At 41.4% G+C, this 19117-nt stretch overlaps 2 protein-coding genes across 19 annotated transcripts in view; one reads left to right on the forward strand and one right to left on the reverse strand.

Moving 5' to 3' along the window:
• The first annotated feature begins 238 nt into the window (after positions 1–238).
• RNF146 (ring finger protein 146) lies at positions 239–11345 on the forward strand. Of its 14 annotated transcripts, XM_058836575.1 has the most exons (5): positions 239–595; positions 5878–6034; positions 9569–9707; positions 9795–9894; positions 10006–11345. In XM_058836575.1, the coding sequence occupies exons 3-5, from the start codon at positions 9570–9572 to the stop codon at positions 10626–10628; spliced, it is 861 nt and encodes a 286-aa protein (XP_058692558.1). In that variant the 5' UTR covers positions 239–595; positions 5878–6034; position 9569; the 3' UTR covers positions 10629–11345. The 14 variants fall into 14 exon arrangements, with proteins under 14 accessions (XP_058692558.1, XP_058692550.1, XP_058692555.1 ...); XM_058836567.1 differs by adding an exon at positions 5053–5157 and having other exon boundaries at positions 9569–11345; XM_058836572.1 differs by adding an exon at positions 6584–6789 and having other exon boundaries at positions 9569–11345.
• Positions 11346–15173: 3828 nt separating this feature from the next.
• ECHDC1 (ethylmalonyl-CoA decarboxylase 1) overlaps positions 15174–19117 on the reverse strand; it is a 41387-nt gene continuing 37443 nt past the window's right edge. For all 5 annotated transcript variants that reach the window (XM_058836578.1, XM_058836577.1, XM_058836576.1 and 2 more), the window contains exon 6: positions 15174–16605. In XM_058836578.1, the coding sequence (XP_058692561.1) occupies positions 16200–16605 (406 nt within the window). In that variant the 3' untranslated portion in view covers positions 15174–16199. The remainder of the gene's footprint in view (positions 16606–19117) is intronic.

The raw sequence follows: 19117 nt of genomic DNA on the forward strand, positions 1-19117 counted from the left end.
CAGGGGGTCCGGCAAGGAGACCCCCAGCTGTCAGACCCTCCCGAGCGCCTGGCAGGTTCCCCCGCAGGGCACCCGCCGGGGCCGGGGCTGCCGGGCACCTGCCCTTCCCCTCAGCCCAGGTGCCACCCGAGCCGCGCGGGGCCGCCGTGACACCGCCATGACACCGCCGTGAGGCCGGGGCGGGGCCTCCCCGCGGCATCTCGCGCGAGGCCCCGCCCCTGGCCCCGCCCCCGCCGCGGCGGCGTCACAGTGGCGCGTTCGGCCGCCCCGGCCCGCGCGTGACGTCGGCGCGTCCCGCGGTCCCGGCGGCGGGGCCGGAGGGAGCGGCAGGTGGCGGCGGGCGGAGCGGAGCGGGGCCGAGCGGAGTTGAGCGGCGCGGGCCGGCCCGGCGGGTGAGTCCCCGCGCCGCCGCGGGCAGGCCCGAGCTGGAGCGATCGGAAGGAGGCGACGACGGCGGCCTCGGCCACCAAAGGCCTCTCCGACAGCGCCCCCTGCGCGGCCGCCCGGGGCCGGGGCGGCGTTGCCTCCCCTCGCCCCTCCGCCGCCGGCGGGGTGCGGACCGAGCCGGAGCGGGCGCCGCGGCCTCCCCGCGCGGGTGAGTGCCCTGAACAAAAGGCCGGCTGCGCTGGGCTGAGCCGAGCGAGGGGCAGCCGCCCGGCGGGCAGAGCCCTGCCCGGTATTGTTTTGGCGGCGGGGAGGGTGGGGGGGTGTCGCCCGCCCCGCCCGCGGGGTCACGTGCCGGGTGTCGGGGCCGCGGCGGCGCAGCCCTGCCGGGAGCCCTTCCCCAGGCCCCGCACGGAGAGGCTGGGAGGGAGAGCCGGGACCGCCGGCAAAGCCTCCCGGTCCCTCCTGCCGGGCCAGGCCCCCTTCCGCGGAGCCGTGTCCCTGCAGGAGGCGGCGCCCCGACGCCGGTGCGGAGCGAGGTGCGCGCAGAGTGCCGGACCGGGCCCGGGCTTAGGCTGGACTCGATGGTCCCGGAGGTCTTTTCCAACCGAATTGATTCTGTGGTTCTGTGAGTCGGGGGTTTCGTTGTGCTGGGCAGTAAAATAGGTCAGGAGCATTGGCCGTGGCGGCGTCACGCGTGGCGGAATTCCCTGGCCGAGCCGGCGCAGCGCTCTAATTCCCAGGGCGAGGTGCTGCAAGTGTGGCTTCGTCCCTGCGGATGTCACCGCTGGCCCGGCCGGGCTCGGTCACTGCCGGGCGGTCACGGGTGCGCAGCGCGGAGCACCCAGACAGAAGGAACGAAGTGTTCCTAGTGGAAGTGCTGTTGTTTCTTTTTGCTTGGCGGCCTCGGCTCAAGTGTTTGCATTGTATCCCTTAGGAATGTTGAAAGGGGATGCGAAACGTGAAAACGGGTCCTGCTTTTGGCGCGGTACACGTTGCCGCCACTGAGGAATTGTTGTTAAAAACATTAACTAAACGCGAGGTTTTTTGTACGAACAAGACAATCGGAATGGGGAAATAGTTAAACTGAAACTGTGGGGGTTTAATCTTAGTACAGCTTTTCAATGATATGTCTGAGAAACGCTGTAGGTTTCCTTACTGGTATGTAATATGCAGTTACATATTAACAATTACAAGGAGGAGTATGGAGCTGAGCTTTAAAACGTTTTGCTTCTGTCAGCTTTGTAATATTAAAAAGCCAATCCTTGCTTTGTTAGCTGCTGCCTCTGGACCGTGGGCTACTTAAAAATAGATTCTGAAGTATCTCTAAAAATGCAGTACCAAAAATTACAGTGTGTAATAGTATTGAAGACACGGTGAAATCTGAATCTTCATTTGATAATTTTTAATAACTCTTAAACATTGAATGTTTTTGCAAGAACTTGCTTTATGGTCTTGTGTGGTTAATACTGTAGTTTCTTTCTAAGTCTATTGAAGTGCCAGTTGTTTAAATTGCTATAATACAAAATCTGTAGTGAGTGAAAGAGAAAGTTTGTTCATGTTTCCTTCAAAATGTATTGCATCAATTTAGATGTAATTGAGTTGTCATGTATTTAAAGAGCTGGAACTGCAGTATTTTTATAACCTATTGAATAATGAGCCCCTGGAAGAGTCCTCATATTGAAATTGATTTTTTTTTCCTCTCTTCTGTGTATATTAATGAAGTGTATATATATATATATATATATATATCCAAAGAGATGTCCCTGTATTTATTTGAGTTTCTGGAGCATTGGTAACTTAAGATGAACCAGGTTTTGCTTCATTTTTTGCACACTTTTGTTTTTGAGTGAGAAATTAACATTTTTCTTTGTTAAATAGATTGAAATAGGATATATGCTCAAAATTCAACATCAGTGCTCCAATTGTAGCATAGGAAACAACCTCATTTTCAATACATGTAGTATTTAATACTGAAATGGCTGACTGCTCTGCACTTGGCTATTCTTCTATGATTCAGTTCCCAAGTGTACAAATAAATGTTGGGGGTTTACTAATATGCCATAGCCAATAATAAGGAAAGACAGGCAGCTTGAAGCCTCATCACAATCAGCAATTCCTGAGAATATTCTAAGTTTAAGAAACAGATACAAAAAAAGTAGGCAAGCACAGAAAACAGTAAAGTTATTTATCTGTTGTGGTATCCAGTGCCAGGGACAGATTTAAACATCTGGTAAGACTCAGTACCTTGAGCTGGTAGTGTATTGACAGTAGTAGACTGTCAGATAGGAGTGTGATTTTTCCTATTAAATGAAACAACCACCTTCTTTCTTCACACACTGTCTGGATCTTGGTTACTTGTGGGGAAGGACAGCATTCAAGGGAACTTTTTCTCCTCCTACCCCCCAACAGAGTTACAAATTAGGGACCTTCATGGAAAAAAAAAAATACAAGTATTAAATGACAGAAGAGCATTTACTCTTGTGAATTAATACTGTAACTCCACTGAGTTTTCAAGGGGGGCGATGATGAATTTGTGATAGCTATTTTAAAATAATCTGTATTGTAGTATTCCTAGATTTGTCATTTGAAGTAAGACTCATATACTAGTCTTTGGCTGGTGTTTGTTGAATTCACCAGTGTTGCACTTGTGTGCTTTTAAAAAGCTAGGATTTTCCTTACAGAGGAAGCTTAAGACTGTAGGTAATTCTTCATCAATAGGAGCTGTCTTCCTAAATATGCATGCTTCTGGTTTTGGTTTGGGTGGGTTATTTGTTTGATTGATTGATTGATTGTTGAGAGCTTTTTGCAATTGTTGCTGTTTTTTTCCCCAAATGAATAAGAGTAGAAAATTATGCTGGGCCTGATAATTTACTGGGTCTCATAATTTAACGAGCACAATTAACTGAACTGACAAGAAATGGTTTAATTCCATCTTGGCCTAGTAAAAGCTTAACATTGTTCTTCAGGAGAACCTGAAGTCATTTTGGGAGATAGGTCTGGTAGGAAGTCCACCACTTCAAATTCTTAAAGCGTGGAAGAAGTGGACATGACTTCTCCCAATAAGCATCCTGAGAGACTTTCAAGGGGACAAAGAGAACAGTTCCATGTTGTCTGAGCCTCTGTTTGGATGGGGATGGTTCTGATCAGTGACATTGTCCTTCTGTCTGTTGCATTTCTAAAGCTTCAAAATCAGTATGTGATAGGATGCAGGGGTTTAGGGAGGGATACGTGCAGGTTGCTGCAGATAGCATAACTCCTCATACTACAGGAAAAAGAGAAAATTAATTGTGAAGTATAGGACACAGCCCTTACTCAGGTGTCTTAAAAGGAGGAGTCATCATCCAAGAAGGGACATGTGTGTAACCATAAGTGTTTGTCAGTCCTTTCAGTAGAATTTTCAAGACTGGCTTATTAAATAAGTAGCAACGTCATGAAACGTAGAGGTTACCTGATGTCAGTGTGTGAACTAGTTCTTTTCAAGAGCTTTGCAGCAGTTGTAAAGTTGCCTTATCACAATCCTGTAATTATGCCTTCCTTGGATTCTTCTAGATATAATTACATATCTTGAATACATGTATGCATTTTTATTTCCTAATAAATCCCCCAGAACAGACCCCGCCTTTTTCTGCCATCTCCACATAGCATTTGGTTTTATGATGTGCTACCTCTAGTAGTGGATTATGAGAGGGAGTAGATAAAAGGCTTCAGGTGATACCTATTGAAGTAACAGAAAGCCAGCTCCCAAGATGAAGGACTGAATACCACACCCAGAGCATCAAGCTTGTTGCAGCTGTCTCTTTGATCATAGAAAACATAGTATCTTGTCTCAGTGGATTAGTAGAGCCACCATTCTAATGCGATTGCTGCTCTTGGTTTCAGATTGATGTGTGAAGAAAGGAAAGCTGCTAGAACTATGAGGGGAGAAGAGGTGTGGATAGGCTTGTCAGTTTTTCCTTTGGAGCTCATTCTAAAAATAGCTGTACAGAATATTACATGGAGCTCAACTATAAAGAAAATTAATGCTTCTTGCACTGAAGTAATCTAAACACTCTGATATTATTAATGATAAATGTTTGATCATTTGATGAAGGACTATAGCACAGAACACTATAATGCTCCATGTTCGTTCAGGGTCTTACCACTCCTTGTTTTTACTCGACTCTTACATGTCTGCTCTGCACTGTATTTATGCTGAAATGATTCTTTCCTTGAACAAATTTAAATCAAAGAGGTGACATTCTCAGCTTCAAATTATTCCTATATATAATGTTTTGCAGCAACTGGAAACTGTAGTTCAAGATGTTTGAGTATCATCCAGAAAGCTACAGACCAGAAGGAAGATTCTGTGGCTCATCAGTATTTTGACAGAGGATTCACTGACGGTGGTTCTCTTAGATCAAGACCTTCCTGTTTAGGTTGTGAGAATGCAAGAGTGTTGGTCTCCCTTCACTTTCTGAGTCTGCAGATTCCTACTTCCCTGCTGTAGGAACTTTTTAGGTATTTGTTTGGCACTTAGTGATTATGATTATTATGTATTTGTGAAATGACTTGGCTATGATTCTGGTTCACCAGATATATTGCAACTGACATTATCTATTAGCCTGAAGAGGGGTATATTACCCCTGAGTTATGGAGGCCGAGTTGCATCCTTGTCCTCTTTTTTAGAAATCATATGCACTCTTTCTGTCGTTGAACCTTGGTGCCTATCAAGATATTTTAAAGAAGTAGAGGAAGGTCCTAATGAATTTTTGTTGTTGTTTGTTTACCTTGGTAAGTATCAAATGTAGGTTGTAGAGTTTGTTTATAAGGTGGTATGAGAACATACAAATGTAGATTTATAAAGAAGAAAGTGCTGAATTGTTCTGAGGTTCATTCATAAATGGATGCAATGAGGTTTCAAGGCTTTGAGCCTTGAAATATGAAGAGGCAAATTTCTCATTGAAATATGGAGAAGACCGGGGGGAGATCAGTTGTTCATGTGCACTGCTTTTTCCTCAAGCATCTGATACTAGTCTGTGTCAGGACAAGAACATGGTTAGATGGTTCTTTGGAATGGTATGATAGTTTAATAAAAAGCTTTAGAAAGCTATTGTGACTTTCTAAATTTCCTGAATATAAGGGATCATTTATTAGACGTTAAATTTGCATAAAACTAACATGCTTCTAACTTTGGTCTTGTTTCTCCTTTTGTGTTACTCCTTTTGTGAGGTCACTGTATGAGCAATTAATTGACTATAGTAAAAAACAATTGCCTTTTATAACGCTTAAAAAAGTATTATTTAAGCCAGACATCAAAATAAAAACTGGATCAAAACTGATGGTTACAAAAAATGACACAGAAGTCTGGTGATAGTTTTATTGAAAAAAAACGTGCATCAAGTAAATAAAAGCATAATAATTTCCTTTCTGTTACAGAACCATGGTATTGCACTTTGCTCATTTGTACCTCTAGACAACATTGTAATGGTGGTATTGTTTGCTTTCTGTTAGTTTGCAGAGAAGCTGAAACGCTGTTGTGTAGCACTGAGCAGGACAAGTCAGGAATGAGCAAGCCTTGGGAAGGAGGACCTGCCATCCTAGCTGGAGACATCTGAAGAGAGACCATTTCAGTCTTGTGGCATGCTTCAGTAGAAATTATTCAGAAAAAGTAAGCTGTTGTTTTGTTACTGAACTTCAACATGTCAGCTCCTTGATGGACTGTTTAGTTGCAGTTAGAATTTGGCCTGGAATTTGAAGTGGTTTTGTCTGAATTTACATTTTCTTTGAGTGCAAAAAGACCTGGGGTCTTTTTATGTAGCTGTTACACATCACCTCTTCCATACTTCATTTATTGATGAAAGCTCCATAGCTTAGAAATTAACTGTATTATTTAATATTAAAAATAAAAACCACAAGAGGTGGGATCTTGCAAGATTTTGGACTAATTCTGTCTCAGTTTGTTTTAGGCTGTATTTATGTTAAAATGCAGAGTTCATGTTCTTCTTGTTCTCTTATTTATACCTGCATTGAGGATCTAAATACTTAAAATAAAACTGGTTTTAGAATTATTCCTTGAGTTTAGTTAATTTTTAGTCAAGAACATGATTTTAAAGGGAACCCAGTCCTCCAAAAAATGGAGCTTTCCTATTTGATAACAGTTCTGATATAAAGCCTGTTTTGATTGAACTTTGTTATAAAATATTACTTTTATTTTCAGGAAAAATACTGTGTGGTCAGTTTTGTTTAATTCTTAATACCATGAAGTTCCAGTGGAAGTGCTTCCACAGACATAACGTAGCAGAATAGCCATCCAAGATGTTTGTCCTTGGTTCTGAAGGATTGCCTCTTCTGTAAAAACCTACGTGTACATCCTCCTACCAGCTGATAAACAAACTCTGTGACCTAGATTTGGTATTAAAAAAGGTAAATTAAAAAAACAAAAGATTAATTAGCATCACGATTTAAAAACAAAAAGTGAGACAGCTTCAGTGTAGTTGATATAAATCTTCAAGTGCATAATTGTCCTGCATTCTGAGCACATGCAACTGCAGCTGTGCTTATTGTATCAGAGTTTTATGTTCCTGGGTAGCACTTTTAGAGATAAGGGTTTACTCCTCCAGCTCTACTCATTTTATACATAACATTTTCCTTAGAATCATTAAAAATCAAATAGGAATTTCAAGAAAAAGCATTTACTCCTTTTCATATCCTACATTATTATCTTGATCTAGTAAGGAATCAAAGATCCCTCTAGTTAATGGGTGACCTGTTGAGCACAGTTCAAATGTTAGCATGTTTTGCTTTCAGTGGACAGGTGAGAACTTTTAATTCTTCTTTTAGTTTACCTCAGGGTAAACTCTCTTTAGTTTAGCTCATGGTATCACAATTTAGTTTGTCAAAGTGCATTGCCTTTTTAATCCCTGCTTTGCGTTTTAATCACCTTCAAAATCTAAATGATGATAGGTGACTTGTATAGAAGTTACTTACCTACAGGTTGTTTTAATCTTTTCTTTGACTCTGAAAAGGATCATTTTATAAAGGATATTCAGGGAGAAGTGTCCTTTTGTAAAACTGTAGCATGGAAGTAAAAATCTCTGCTGCTGTGCTTTTTTGCACTGTACTACTCATTGTGGGGACACTTGAAAATTAAGATCCTTTACCTCAGCCATGGTTAGCAAAAATTAATCAATAAATGGATTTCTCTTTCAGCTCTTCTGTTGTGAAATGATGGTTGGGTTGTGTTTGTCGTTATTCTGAAATCTCAATAGACTTTCTTCTCCCCTTTTTCTAATAAGTTTCTTGGTATAAACCGCTACCCTTGCTATGAAAATCTGTTGCAAAATACAGCCTCAGAAGTGTGAGGCTTCCAAAAAGCAACTTATTTACAACATTGTTAGAATGGATCTCACAGATGTGTGCTGTGCAGTCAAATCATAATTGCCAGCTGGTAGGTAATGCTGTGTCTGTATCTGGCATGCTGATTCAAGAACTGTTGTGCAGACTGGTCATTAATCTCAGAAAAAGAAATTCAGATACGAAACTGAAACATAGGTGAATACAATTTTGTGCTACTTCAGGAGAAAGTATTTGAGCTGTAGAGTTTATAAAAGAATCACTTGATTAAAAAAGGGATTAAAGAGACATTGGTCTTTCAAGAGGAAATTTTAGTGCTAGAAGGGAACAGACAGCATAGAGAAAAATATTTTAAGTAAACAGCACATGATATATCATTGTAAAGATAAATATAGATACTGAAGCATTTTTTTTTTAATCTCAGATATATTTATAAGATTTTTAAAGCAGTGGAAGCTTTTAAAGTAATACTAGGCATTTTCTCTTGAGGTAACAAATTTTGTTAGAAACGTGGGTAACATTAGAACAGGGGAGGCTGTGGTATTTCCATCCTTGCAGGTTTCAAAAAAACTCAGATAGACAAAGCCACAGGTGGTCTAATCTAGTATTGGTGTCGGTGCCATGTGGATCAGGAGACTGGACTAAGTGACCTCTAAAGGTCCCTTTTGGCCTACATGCTTGTGGTAGTTTTGCATGAACTACTCCTAGCTGTCTGTACAACAAAGGCTACTTTCACTGAAAGGCTGTTTTGTTGAATATCAGTCTTGAAGTTTCTTGGGGATTTTAAATTTAAAAAGGCACCTTTTTAGGCCCCATTCCCCAAAGCCCATTCTCCTCCCTCATTTAGTATCTGGTATTTGGTTTTGATTGTTAATAAATAAAAGGAAAATTACCATGAAACAGACCGTGAAAGATTGCCATGGCAAAAATGTAGTTGAGAAGGCATTTGCATATTTAGGCTAGAATTTTTCAACTACTTAAATCCTACACGATGCCAAAGTGATGCAGTTTTGCATTCCCCATTCTCTTACAGTTACAAAATCACCTTTAAAAACAGAAATAGGATATGGCCAGAGAAAGTGAAGGCAGTTACTCCACAAGCTAGTCAAGTCAGAGCTGTGTGTCTTCTGCAATACACTGCTGCTTCTGCTGGTCTGCAGTGATTCCTTTCGAGAGGCACTCACATATATGAGGGAGTTCACTTGATGTTTAAGAAAAAGGAGCCCAAGGTATCTTTTGAAAAAGGCCACCTCAGTTTTCAAATCTGGTTCTTTCTGCAGCCCTGTGGTTGTTTGGAGCTCAGTTTGAGGGTGGTGTACCATGGTGCATGGGAACTAAGAAACAGAGTGGGGGAATTCATCAGCTGTGTGCTGCTGTGAGGCATATTTTCTGTTGTGTAAACCTAGTCTGAGATACTGTTCAGGCGGTCTCTTAATCAAACAGATGATCACCTGTAGTCTGAAGAGAGATTGTTTAAGTTCAAACTGCAGCAACATCACCTCTTGAGGAAAGAACCATAATTTCTTTGAATTTCCTGAGGAGGCATCAAAGTAACTGGTTGGCTGAAGGTTCATTAATCAACTCTACTTCAGGAAATGAACAAAGGAAATTCCAAAATTTGTTTTCTAACTTGATATGTTAACATGCTGAAAATTAAACAGATAAAAGATTGGTGATCAGCAAAAGAAATCTTTCCAGTACTCAAGGTAGTCTTGTCACTCAGGAAACAGTAACTTACTTTAATTTGAAGTAAACATCTTGTTGTGTGAATGTTGAGGTGAAATGTGATGCAAGGTGCTGGTTTAAGTTGACATAATGAACTGATTTAAATTTCTTTGATCCTCTGCAGGATGGCTGGCTGTGGTGAAATAGATCATTCGATCAACATGCTTCCCACAAACAGGAAGACAAACGAGTCATGTACCAGTGCAGCACCTTCCCTGCAAGTCCCTGAATGTGCTATCTGTCTGCAAACATGTGTCCATCCAGTAAGTCTGCCCTGTAAACATGTTTTCTGCTATCTGTGTGTTAAGGGAGCTTCTTGGCTTGGGAAACGATGTGCACTCTGCCGGCAGGAGATTCCTGAGGATTTTCTTGACAAGCCAACCTTACTGTCACCCGAAGAACTCAAAGCGGCAAGCAGAGGCAATGGAGAATATGCTTGGTACTATGAAGGTAGAAATGGCTGGTGGCAGTATGATGAACGTACCAGCAGAGAGCTGGAAGATGCCTTTTCCAAGGGTAAAAAGAGCACTGAAATGCTAATTGCTGGTTTTTTATACGTAGCAGACCTTGAAAACATGGTTCAGTATAGGAGAAATGAGCATGGACGTCGCAGAAAAATAAAACGGGACATAATAGATATACCAAAGAAGGGAGTGGCTGGGCTGAGGCTGGACTGTGACACCAACACTGTCAACCTGGCACGAGAAAGCTCTGCTGATGGTGCAGACAGCACACTGACTCCAGGGGCTGCAGCTGTGCAGCCTCTAGCATCCATTTCTGTGAGGCCCCTACCAGCACTAGATGGTCAGCTCGTGAGCCCTTCAACGCCATCACCTGATGCAAGCAATTCTCTAGAGAACTCTTTTGCCCACTTGCAAATAAATGGAGACAGTATGGCTGAAAGGAGTCACAGGGGAGAGGGAGAAGAAGACCATGAATCTTCATCTTCTGGTAGGGTGCCAGCCCCCGACACCTCTGTTGAGGAGACCGAATCGGATGCCAGCAGCGACAGTGAGGATGTGTCTGCCCACCTTCAGCAACGCCCGTCCCCTGGTCAGCAGAGACACTTGAATGCCGGTGCAAGCCAGGCAGGAGCAGATAGACCAGGGACAGGGGGTGGGGTGGCAAACACAAGTGTAAGATCTAGAAGGCCAGATGGACAGTGCACAGTCACTGAAGTTTAAATCTAGAGCCATGCGAAAAAAAACCCATTCAGTTGTAATTTTCTGTAAATTTTCTGTCCAAATTGGCATTGCACTCAAACCTAGCAGTGTATTTGGTGGGAGGGTGGGGTGAGGGGGAGAAAACAAATTTGGCCTGTTTTAACTTAAGTCTCTTAACATGTCTCAGCTGGAAGACTTTCTAACTCTAGGAAGCTGGGTTGTACTGTTAATGGTTTGAAAGCTGTTTAACAATGCCCAGTTTTCTTGAAAATGTCTTGTGTTTATTTTGTAGCATTTTCCCCTTGAAGATACTCTACCCCTTTTTGGCCAATGTATATCTACTGTACAACTTGAATTGTCTTCATTATCTGACTGTTGCATTGTCTTACTACTTTCTGCATGGATTGATGTACGAAAAGAACACTAAAGCTGTGTGAAATCAGTCAAGGTGTTGGGTGTGAGCAGGATGCTTAATTTAATGTGAGAAAATAGATGTGAGTTTGGAGTTAAAATGTGTTTTTACTAGGCAAGAGCAATCATTTACCTTCTTTCAATGGAAATGTAAAAATGCTGTTAACTTGTGTTGCAAATCCTTACCTTTGCACTCTCCATGGCTTTTTCACTGGCTTTGCCATCTAGTCCTTGTAGTTTTGTTTTTTGAGATCTTTCTTGATCTGTCTTGTTTTTGTTACAGAATTTATAATTTAATAAAACTACATTTTATCAGTAACAATCTCAGATATGTTTCCAGTTTAATTGAACTTCACTGAAGGAATTTCAAAGAAGACTCTCATAAAAAAGCTTCCCATGTTTACCAAAAGGGATGACTAGTTCTGAGTGGCATCCTGATGTTCTTGCATCCCTGACTGGCTGGCTGTCAAAGACAACACTGTAGGACTATAGTCTTTTATTGAAAAATCATGAGTTGCAAGCTTAATACTCACACAGACATCTGAAGAGCTGATTAACTCGCTTCACTGTTGATGGCAGGCAGAAGTATCACACACAGCCTTATTTTAACAGCAGAAATGTTGAAATAAAAGACTGTAAGTTATCAAAGTTGACCCTATAACAAAGGACATGAATATTAAGGATGATAGTGCTGTTCCCCTGTTCATAGCAAAACTGATGGCAGCACAGAAGGAGCAGTTTTGTGCTTGTATTAGCGTGGGAGCTGCATTACTACAGACTTCTGAATGTTAAAAGCCAGATCCTGAAAAACACAGCTTGTCTTTTATCTCTCTAGCAGTTCTTTTACATTTTTTTAGATTGAGAAACAGCATTACTTGATTCTGGACTCTGTCTTTATTTTAAAGCTAATTAAACTCCAATTCTTAGTATATGTATCTCAGAATACCAAGGGACGGTAGCTGATACATTGGTACTGCTGGTCTTAAGTTGCTTTAAGCAAACAACTATTTGAAAGGAATTAAAAGGGCTGACTTTTAAAATGGTAGATTTAAACTTCTATGATCTTTTTAATGTAATGATGGATGACATATCTGATCTTGGACAAGCTGTGCCCCTCCTCCTCTGCCTACAGGTGAGATCAGTGGTCAGGAAAGTGCAGAGTAGGATGGAATAAGCAAGATCTCCTTCATTCTCAGCTAGAAATAGATGCTGTTGACCACATATTTTCACCATCATCTTCCAGTCCCATAAAGAAATAAGCCAATTACATGGACTTCAGAAAGGAAACTGGATGAAATGCTTTTTTCTCTCTTAGTTGCTAGCTATCTTACTTTGATTTGAGTTAGTATACAGTGGCTCTAACCAAAGTATGCCTTTGTGCTGCAAAAGCCTTCACTAAGAACACCAGCTATGTGCACACACTTCACTTAATGTGAGTATGGGTTAAAAAAAGCAAGAAATAAAATAAAGGAACATGACTCACTATACTTAATTTTAGGATTTGCAGCCCAAACAGTCTACAAATAATTCTATCAGTGATTATCCTTGGGGTTTTTGACCCAAGTAGAGTTCAGCCCCACACCTGTGATGCTGTTTTTGGCTCCTGCTGGCTAACTGCAGCTGTGAAACACTAAAATTAAAGCAAGGCTGGTGAGGGCTTAATAGCCAACCATCAGAGCAGCAAATGCACTCCCCAGATCAAGCTAGGGAAAAGTAGTAACTGATAATTCCCATCTTATATTTAAACCATTACTTTCAGTAGGAAATGTGTTCTCTGTTCATTTTAGCAAAGCCACAGCCACACTGCATTATGTGGTTGACTGCAATTCCATGCATTAAGTGATTTTCAACTTGTACAGCATAGCTAGAGAAATGCACAGTGAAGCAGAAGGGAAAATGAAAAAATAAATTTAAATGCTATAAAATCTACAGCATCTCAATTTCCAGAACAGATAACCCTAGATACAGGAATCCTATTTCATGGCTAAAAAAATACAGATCAGATAGGGAGCCAAGCATTCTGCAAGAACACCTTGCTTATCTAGCTTGACCATCTAGTAAATATATTTCTATCAACAGCAAGTAAGATAGAAGTATCTGTCTTGTTAAAAGTGATCTCCAGTATCCAACCTTTACAAGCTTAGTATAGAATCCACGCTCCTATTAAACCCTTGGGTTGGCCCAGTACACAGAAGAAAAATAAGACAGACATTTCACAATATAATAGGAAACTTAGTTTGCTGAGGAGGAAGCTGGCAAATTAGCCCCTAGGAAGTACAAAAGCTGGCATGCTATTTAATTAGGAGTCTGGGACTATCAATTTTGATGTTTCTAATTTATTTTGCGCATTTAGTGCATGTTTGTTTTTAAACCATTTCAGAAGGGGAAAAAACCTGCTGAGATGAAGCTTGACAACTTTAATAATTGTAAAGAAAATAAAAACATTTTATCAATTGCTGGTTAAAGGTATTTGTCACTTTAAGAGGATAAGAAAGTATTCTGTGAAATAAAGCATTTAGCTTTCAAATGGGCTAAATGGGATTCCATTTCATCTCAGTCTTGAACTCTCATCCTGGCAGTCGTGGTAATTTAGCTGGCCTGTCATTTCTATGAAGGTCTCTGCTTACTTTTAGAAGAAGATAAACCAGAGAATATGGTATTAGACTACTCACAAAATCCTTGATCAAAACCTGCAATGATCCTCAGAATGCCCTGTACCTATGCTTGGTATATTTATGATACCAACAAAATGGGTTTCCATAACCCTCTCTGAAACTGCTCTGAATGTGTCTTGCTGTATATTAGTTAATTATTTGTCCTGATTTCTTAGAAGCAAACATCGGCCTTTGATACAAATCACAGAGGGTGGATGGGGAAATATATTTGCTGAAATGAGAATTAAGCTCATTGTTTATAAATCAAAATGGAAAGACATCCCCCACAGGTGTACTTAGCATTCACTAACTGCCAGCACAGATCTGGTTCAAAATATGAAAGAAACCAGATTCTGTCTTTGTCCTACAATTTCTTCCCTCTCAAATTTCTATAACTCAGTACACAGAATACACTTAGGAGCCTAATACACTAAAGAAAAAAAGATTCAAGGATCTTACTCAGGTTCGAAGTAATTTCCACACCAATTTTAAAAATAATAACAGTAATGGCACATTCATTCTTGCTAAAAGCAAAGACATAACCAGTTGCCCTTTAAAACATTTTTTTTTTTTTACTCACAACAATATTATATGCTTGCTATTGCTTAAAAAACTCGATACGTATAGACTGGAGTGTGCCTTGAAGGTTCAGTGATGCAGCAATCTAGAATCCCTCATGAGTCTTGAGAAACTTCATGAAAAGCAAAATAGCTTCACTACTAAACAGTCAAGTGCTGCCTGATTATACTAAAGCATTTCCACTTGGGTTTGACGTTCTTTAGGGCATGGGAAAGAATCCAGCCACACAGGAGTAACAGCTGGGCTACTGACAAAAAGGAGCCAGGGGGAGAAAGGCACAAAACACTACTCTTCCCCATGTTCTCATTCCCGTCTCTTCTCTAACCTGAAAGGAAAAATTGAACTTTATTTTAGGGGAAGAGAGACTTGAAATCTTCCTCCATTGGTGCTTCAGATATTAAGGTGCAGGATCAACAGGGTGGAGGTAAGTTCCTTATCTTCTCTAAGGTGCCAACTCAAAAACACATCCATTTCCTCAGCATTTCTCTTGGTTGCTTCAGGCTATATTAATTGCTGTGAAAACCATACAGTAAAACATCCCCAGCAGATCACGGAATCTGCTCAAAACTACAGAATCTTAACAGGCAATCCAAGCCTAATTCCCATCATTGATGTGTCTCCAAGTCCTCAAACATATGTAGTTACCTCACGAAAACTCAGGACTCCTGCCACATTGTAGAAATTGTAACATGGATTTCCATCCAAGATATTGCCTTCTTTTCTTAAGGGAGCTTGTTCCATGATCTAGAGCTAGTTATGCCTGGTCAGAGTAAGAATGCATGTCAGTGGCACACAGCCCAGAGCTTCCTTCTTTACATGCTCCCACAGAGTACTTAGGTCCTTGGCTCAGATCTCAGCCCCTGCTGGATTTAGACAAGTGCATCCTAACCAACAGTACAGGAAACTCTCAGTCACAGATATGTCTGTATAGTTTTTCTCTCACAGATGTTTATTTTTAAATCTCTTTAAGGCACTGTGTGTCAGTTTCTAATTTCTAAAGAGAAAACTTTCCCCACTGAGTTATCCAATTACTTGCATAGTCACTGGCATGAAACGGAGACTGAGTTCCAAATCTTCCAGTCAGCCCAAATACACCCTACCAGTAAATATGCATTGAAGAAAGACATAGACATATCCATGCACATCTTAACAGAATGCTGAAGTATTCACATCATCCAGTCAACTAAGGACAAGCCATTCCAGGGCATGATACATCATGGCCTTCCAAGATTTCAGCTAGATTTTGTTTAAAGAACCAGGCCAGCAGCTTTGCACAGGTACAGGATATGGGAATGTGCAGATGCATGTGTGGGTAGTTGATTCCTTGAGCAGTGAGAAGACACCAAAATACATTTAAAAACCTGAATCAGTGATAGTGAATGAGTGCTAGAAGCTTCTCACTAACACAAAGGTTCTCCTATAAAAGCACCATTAAAATTGAAGGATACTTTCTCAACAATTACACAAAGAACTAACTAGAATGAAAAAATAAAAGCTATCTTTCCACTGGTAATCATCTTTTCCAAGCTGCTTAAAGACACTGGTCTCACGTTGGGGAACTTGTATTTTGCAGCTTTAGATGCACCTGTTCCACAAATGAATAAACGTCACAACTTTCAAATAATTTCCATCCTAGTTAAAACAACAAAACAAAACACCAAATAAAATAATCTTCAGCCTCATTCCAAATGAATTATAGTTCTATTTTCAGCACAGTATTTACCTTTACATACTAATTTCACTAATCTCTTCAGTGGGTGATTAGGACAGTAGAGAATCTGCACGGGATTTCTCTGTGGTTGCACACCAAATATGCCTGCCTGACCTAAATGGCAGGAATGTTAATGCCATTTTAAATGGACAAGTCATTAAATGATTCAGTTTAATGGCTGCTTTACTGAAAGCTTTGTTTGCAAAAGGGTCAAGCCCATTTCTTATGCATAAACCATCACTTATGTTTTGGTCTTCTAACCAATGCCTCCAAATTGGCAGGCCCACCCCATACAGTTCCAAAAATGTCCTTCTCTGTCCTTAGGGCATCTTCCAGTGGGAGCTCTCTTCCCGCTGTCACCACCTTTTTCACAGCCCGAATCACAGCGGCCGGACCCTCTGTGTAGTGGCTCAGCCAGGCCCGGGCCTCTCCCAGCGCTCTGGTTTGGTCTGAGACCGGCAGCGTCTCCTCGGAGAGCCCCAGGCTCAGAGCTCTCTCGGGGTCCACCCGGGCAGCCCCGCCCAGCAGCTGCAGGGCTGCCCCGCTGCCCACGATCCGCACCAGCCGGGCAGCTCCTCCCCAGCCTGGCACCAGACCCATGTGCTTGTGGACAAACCGAATTTCACTTCCAGGCGTCATCAACCTGTCAATGAAGAACACACAGAGGTCAATCCATGCACTGACTTTTGTTATCAGCTCGATGGCCCTTAATTTTCTATTTTCTCCTCCCCTCTGCTTCCAAAGGCTGATACAACACGCACAGCGTGACAGCACGCTCATTACCGCTGGAGCTGCTGTATCTTAATTTTTACATCACATGGTGCTGTAACTGCAGCTTTTGGCCCTTCTCAAATTAGATACATATGCTGCTACAAATAAAAATTCTTAGTGCCCATACTGATACCTCTAGTCAGTTCTAAAAAGTGTTGAAAATAGAATTGCAGACAGAGGACATGTTACATTTATTCACACTGCCTTGCTAATTCATTCCTAAACCAAGAGGGCATTGGGTGAAACCCAAGCAAACTAATGTACAAAACATTTCTCAAGAGGATGGATGTGGTCCTAGTACTGAGCTGAACTGGGGAGGTTCTGTCAGCACCATGGTGACTACAGCATGGGTGGGGCTTTTTTGTTCCATATTTTAGAGATTCATGCGAGTTTGATTTCTAATTGCTCATTACAGAGAGGGAAATCAGCATGGATGCTCAACTTATGGCTCACAATGCATAATATAATTGTTTTCTATTTATGTTGCAATGTGTAATAGAATTGCTCCCCTCTAGAAGATAAGCAACATTCCTCTTTCCAAATATGTCACATCTTTCTTTTCTATGCTTCTTTTGTACAGCTTCTCACCTCCTTTATTTAAGACCTCATCCTAGGGCTCATTAAGCTATCTCCCTGGAGGAGCTCTGCTGCAGCAGATTGTTCTGTCTTCACACAGTGGTCACACTCACACATGTTAGGTTAGTGGAAAAAACCTCTAGAAATAGAAACACAGAAAAGATGCACAGAAACAGACCACTACTTGCTCTTTCTCAAAAGTGATTTTCAGCAGTGTGGTTTCTTGTGGCTGATTGTAAGGCAAAGGATAGAAATTACACTTGTGGAGTATATTAGCTTCTAGTTGATGTACTAATTAGCTTTTTGAAGACAAATCTTGTAATACTGAGGCCTATACACAAATCTGTTTCCTAGCCATGCAGTTTTCCACAATGAAAATACTGAGGTGAGAAGCTTTGAAAGGGGAAAGAAAAGGAAAATCTTTAAAAATGCAACTACTTCTAGGAACTCACTGTTCTCACATCTGCTTATTGTTAATTGTAAGTTTGCTTGGTTGCCTTATTCTTAACCAGAGCACCATCAGCATTCATGCCACACTGTACAGCATCAGAATTGAAGAGCTTACGCTTTATCCCAGATCCAGGACAATGCACAAAAGCAACAGCTGACAGGCCAGATTGCATGAAAGCCTTTTTGTAGAGATAGCAGGGGAAGGTTGTGTGACAAAAGGAAGAAAGCAGAGTATTGCAGGGGAGGAAAGGCTTTAACCTAACATTATCAAGTGCTTCCCAGACCCAGCAAATCCCAGGGAACTCAGGTCTCTTTTCTCAAAAGAATGATTCTGCAAGTATTCCAGACATCCTTTACTGGCTCAGCTTACTCTGCAATTTGCTCACATCCAGTGTCTCACTGGAAAAGCAATAATGAAAACATTATTAAGGATTTAATTCTAGCTGTGCCAAGTGATGTGAGGCACTAGAAAAGAAAGGGTTATAGGCAGCTGGGCATCCAATGCTAGACAACCTATAGGCAGTCTCACAGGACAGCCACCACAGGTGGAGGTGAATCTGAGTATTGTATTGTATGTTGAATCTGAGATTGTTTCAGACAAGGTTTAGTATGTGGGAAGGGCTCTGTTTCCCTGCAGAGTCTTCACCCCACATCAGAGAAAATGGAACCAAACACCATGAAAGTAAACCACTGACAGCTTAACTCACAGAGGGACAGTGAGGCTGCAGTTTCCAGAACCTAACTGGGATTCACCTCTTCCCACAATACTCCTTCGAACAAGCTCCACAGAAAATACTGAGATAAGTGGTAGTCAGTGGAAGGTGTAACTGTAGTATTGGACTGTCTTCAGGCTTAAGAAAGGTATCTTTGGTTTTTCAGACATTTCAACTATGAATCCTCTCCTGAAGTCACAATTTCTTACAGAAACCACCCATCATACTCTGTGTTAGATTTATCACTTGCAGTCCCCATGCCCCAAGAAGCAATGGAGACCTGATCTCATGTCTGAAGAGGAGGAAGCAGCTGCCAAGCTAGCCTGGGATCAGCCTCTGAATGCCACAAGCTGCAGCCTCGCATACATATTTCCCTTTTATTGTATGAAAGGAATTGAGTCTATCTTCTGAGACATGACAGATCTGATCTCCCATTAAAAGAATTTATGTAAGAAAAGCACACCAAGAATTACTTAACATAAAGAGGCAGACAGGAAAAAGCTGGAAAGACCAAACTACTATTGCTGAGCTGTTTATACCTTATTCATCTAGTACTGGCCCTGCCTGAGACAGAGTAGTAGATTAATACAAAATTAACCCTGATTTCAAAAGTATGCCTGTTCTTGACTTTCACATTGGAGGAAT

The sequence above is a fragment of the Poecile atricapillus genome, chromosome 3, assembly GCF_030490865.1.
Source record: "Poecile atricapillus isolate bPoeAtr1 chromosome 3, bPoeAtr1.hap1, whole genome shotgun sequence".
NCBI classification, from domain to species: Eukaryota; Metazoa; Chordata; class Aves; order Passeriformes; family Paridae; genus Poecile; species Poecile atricapillus.

Bases quoted from the DNA above. Each gene is read 5' to 3' on its own strand.
- RNF146 (XM_058836567.1), top strand. From the start codon at position 9,570: ATGGCTGGCTGTGGTGAAATAGATCATTCGATCAACATGCTTCCCACA.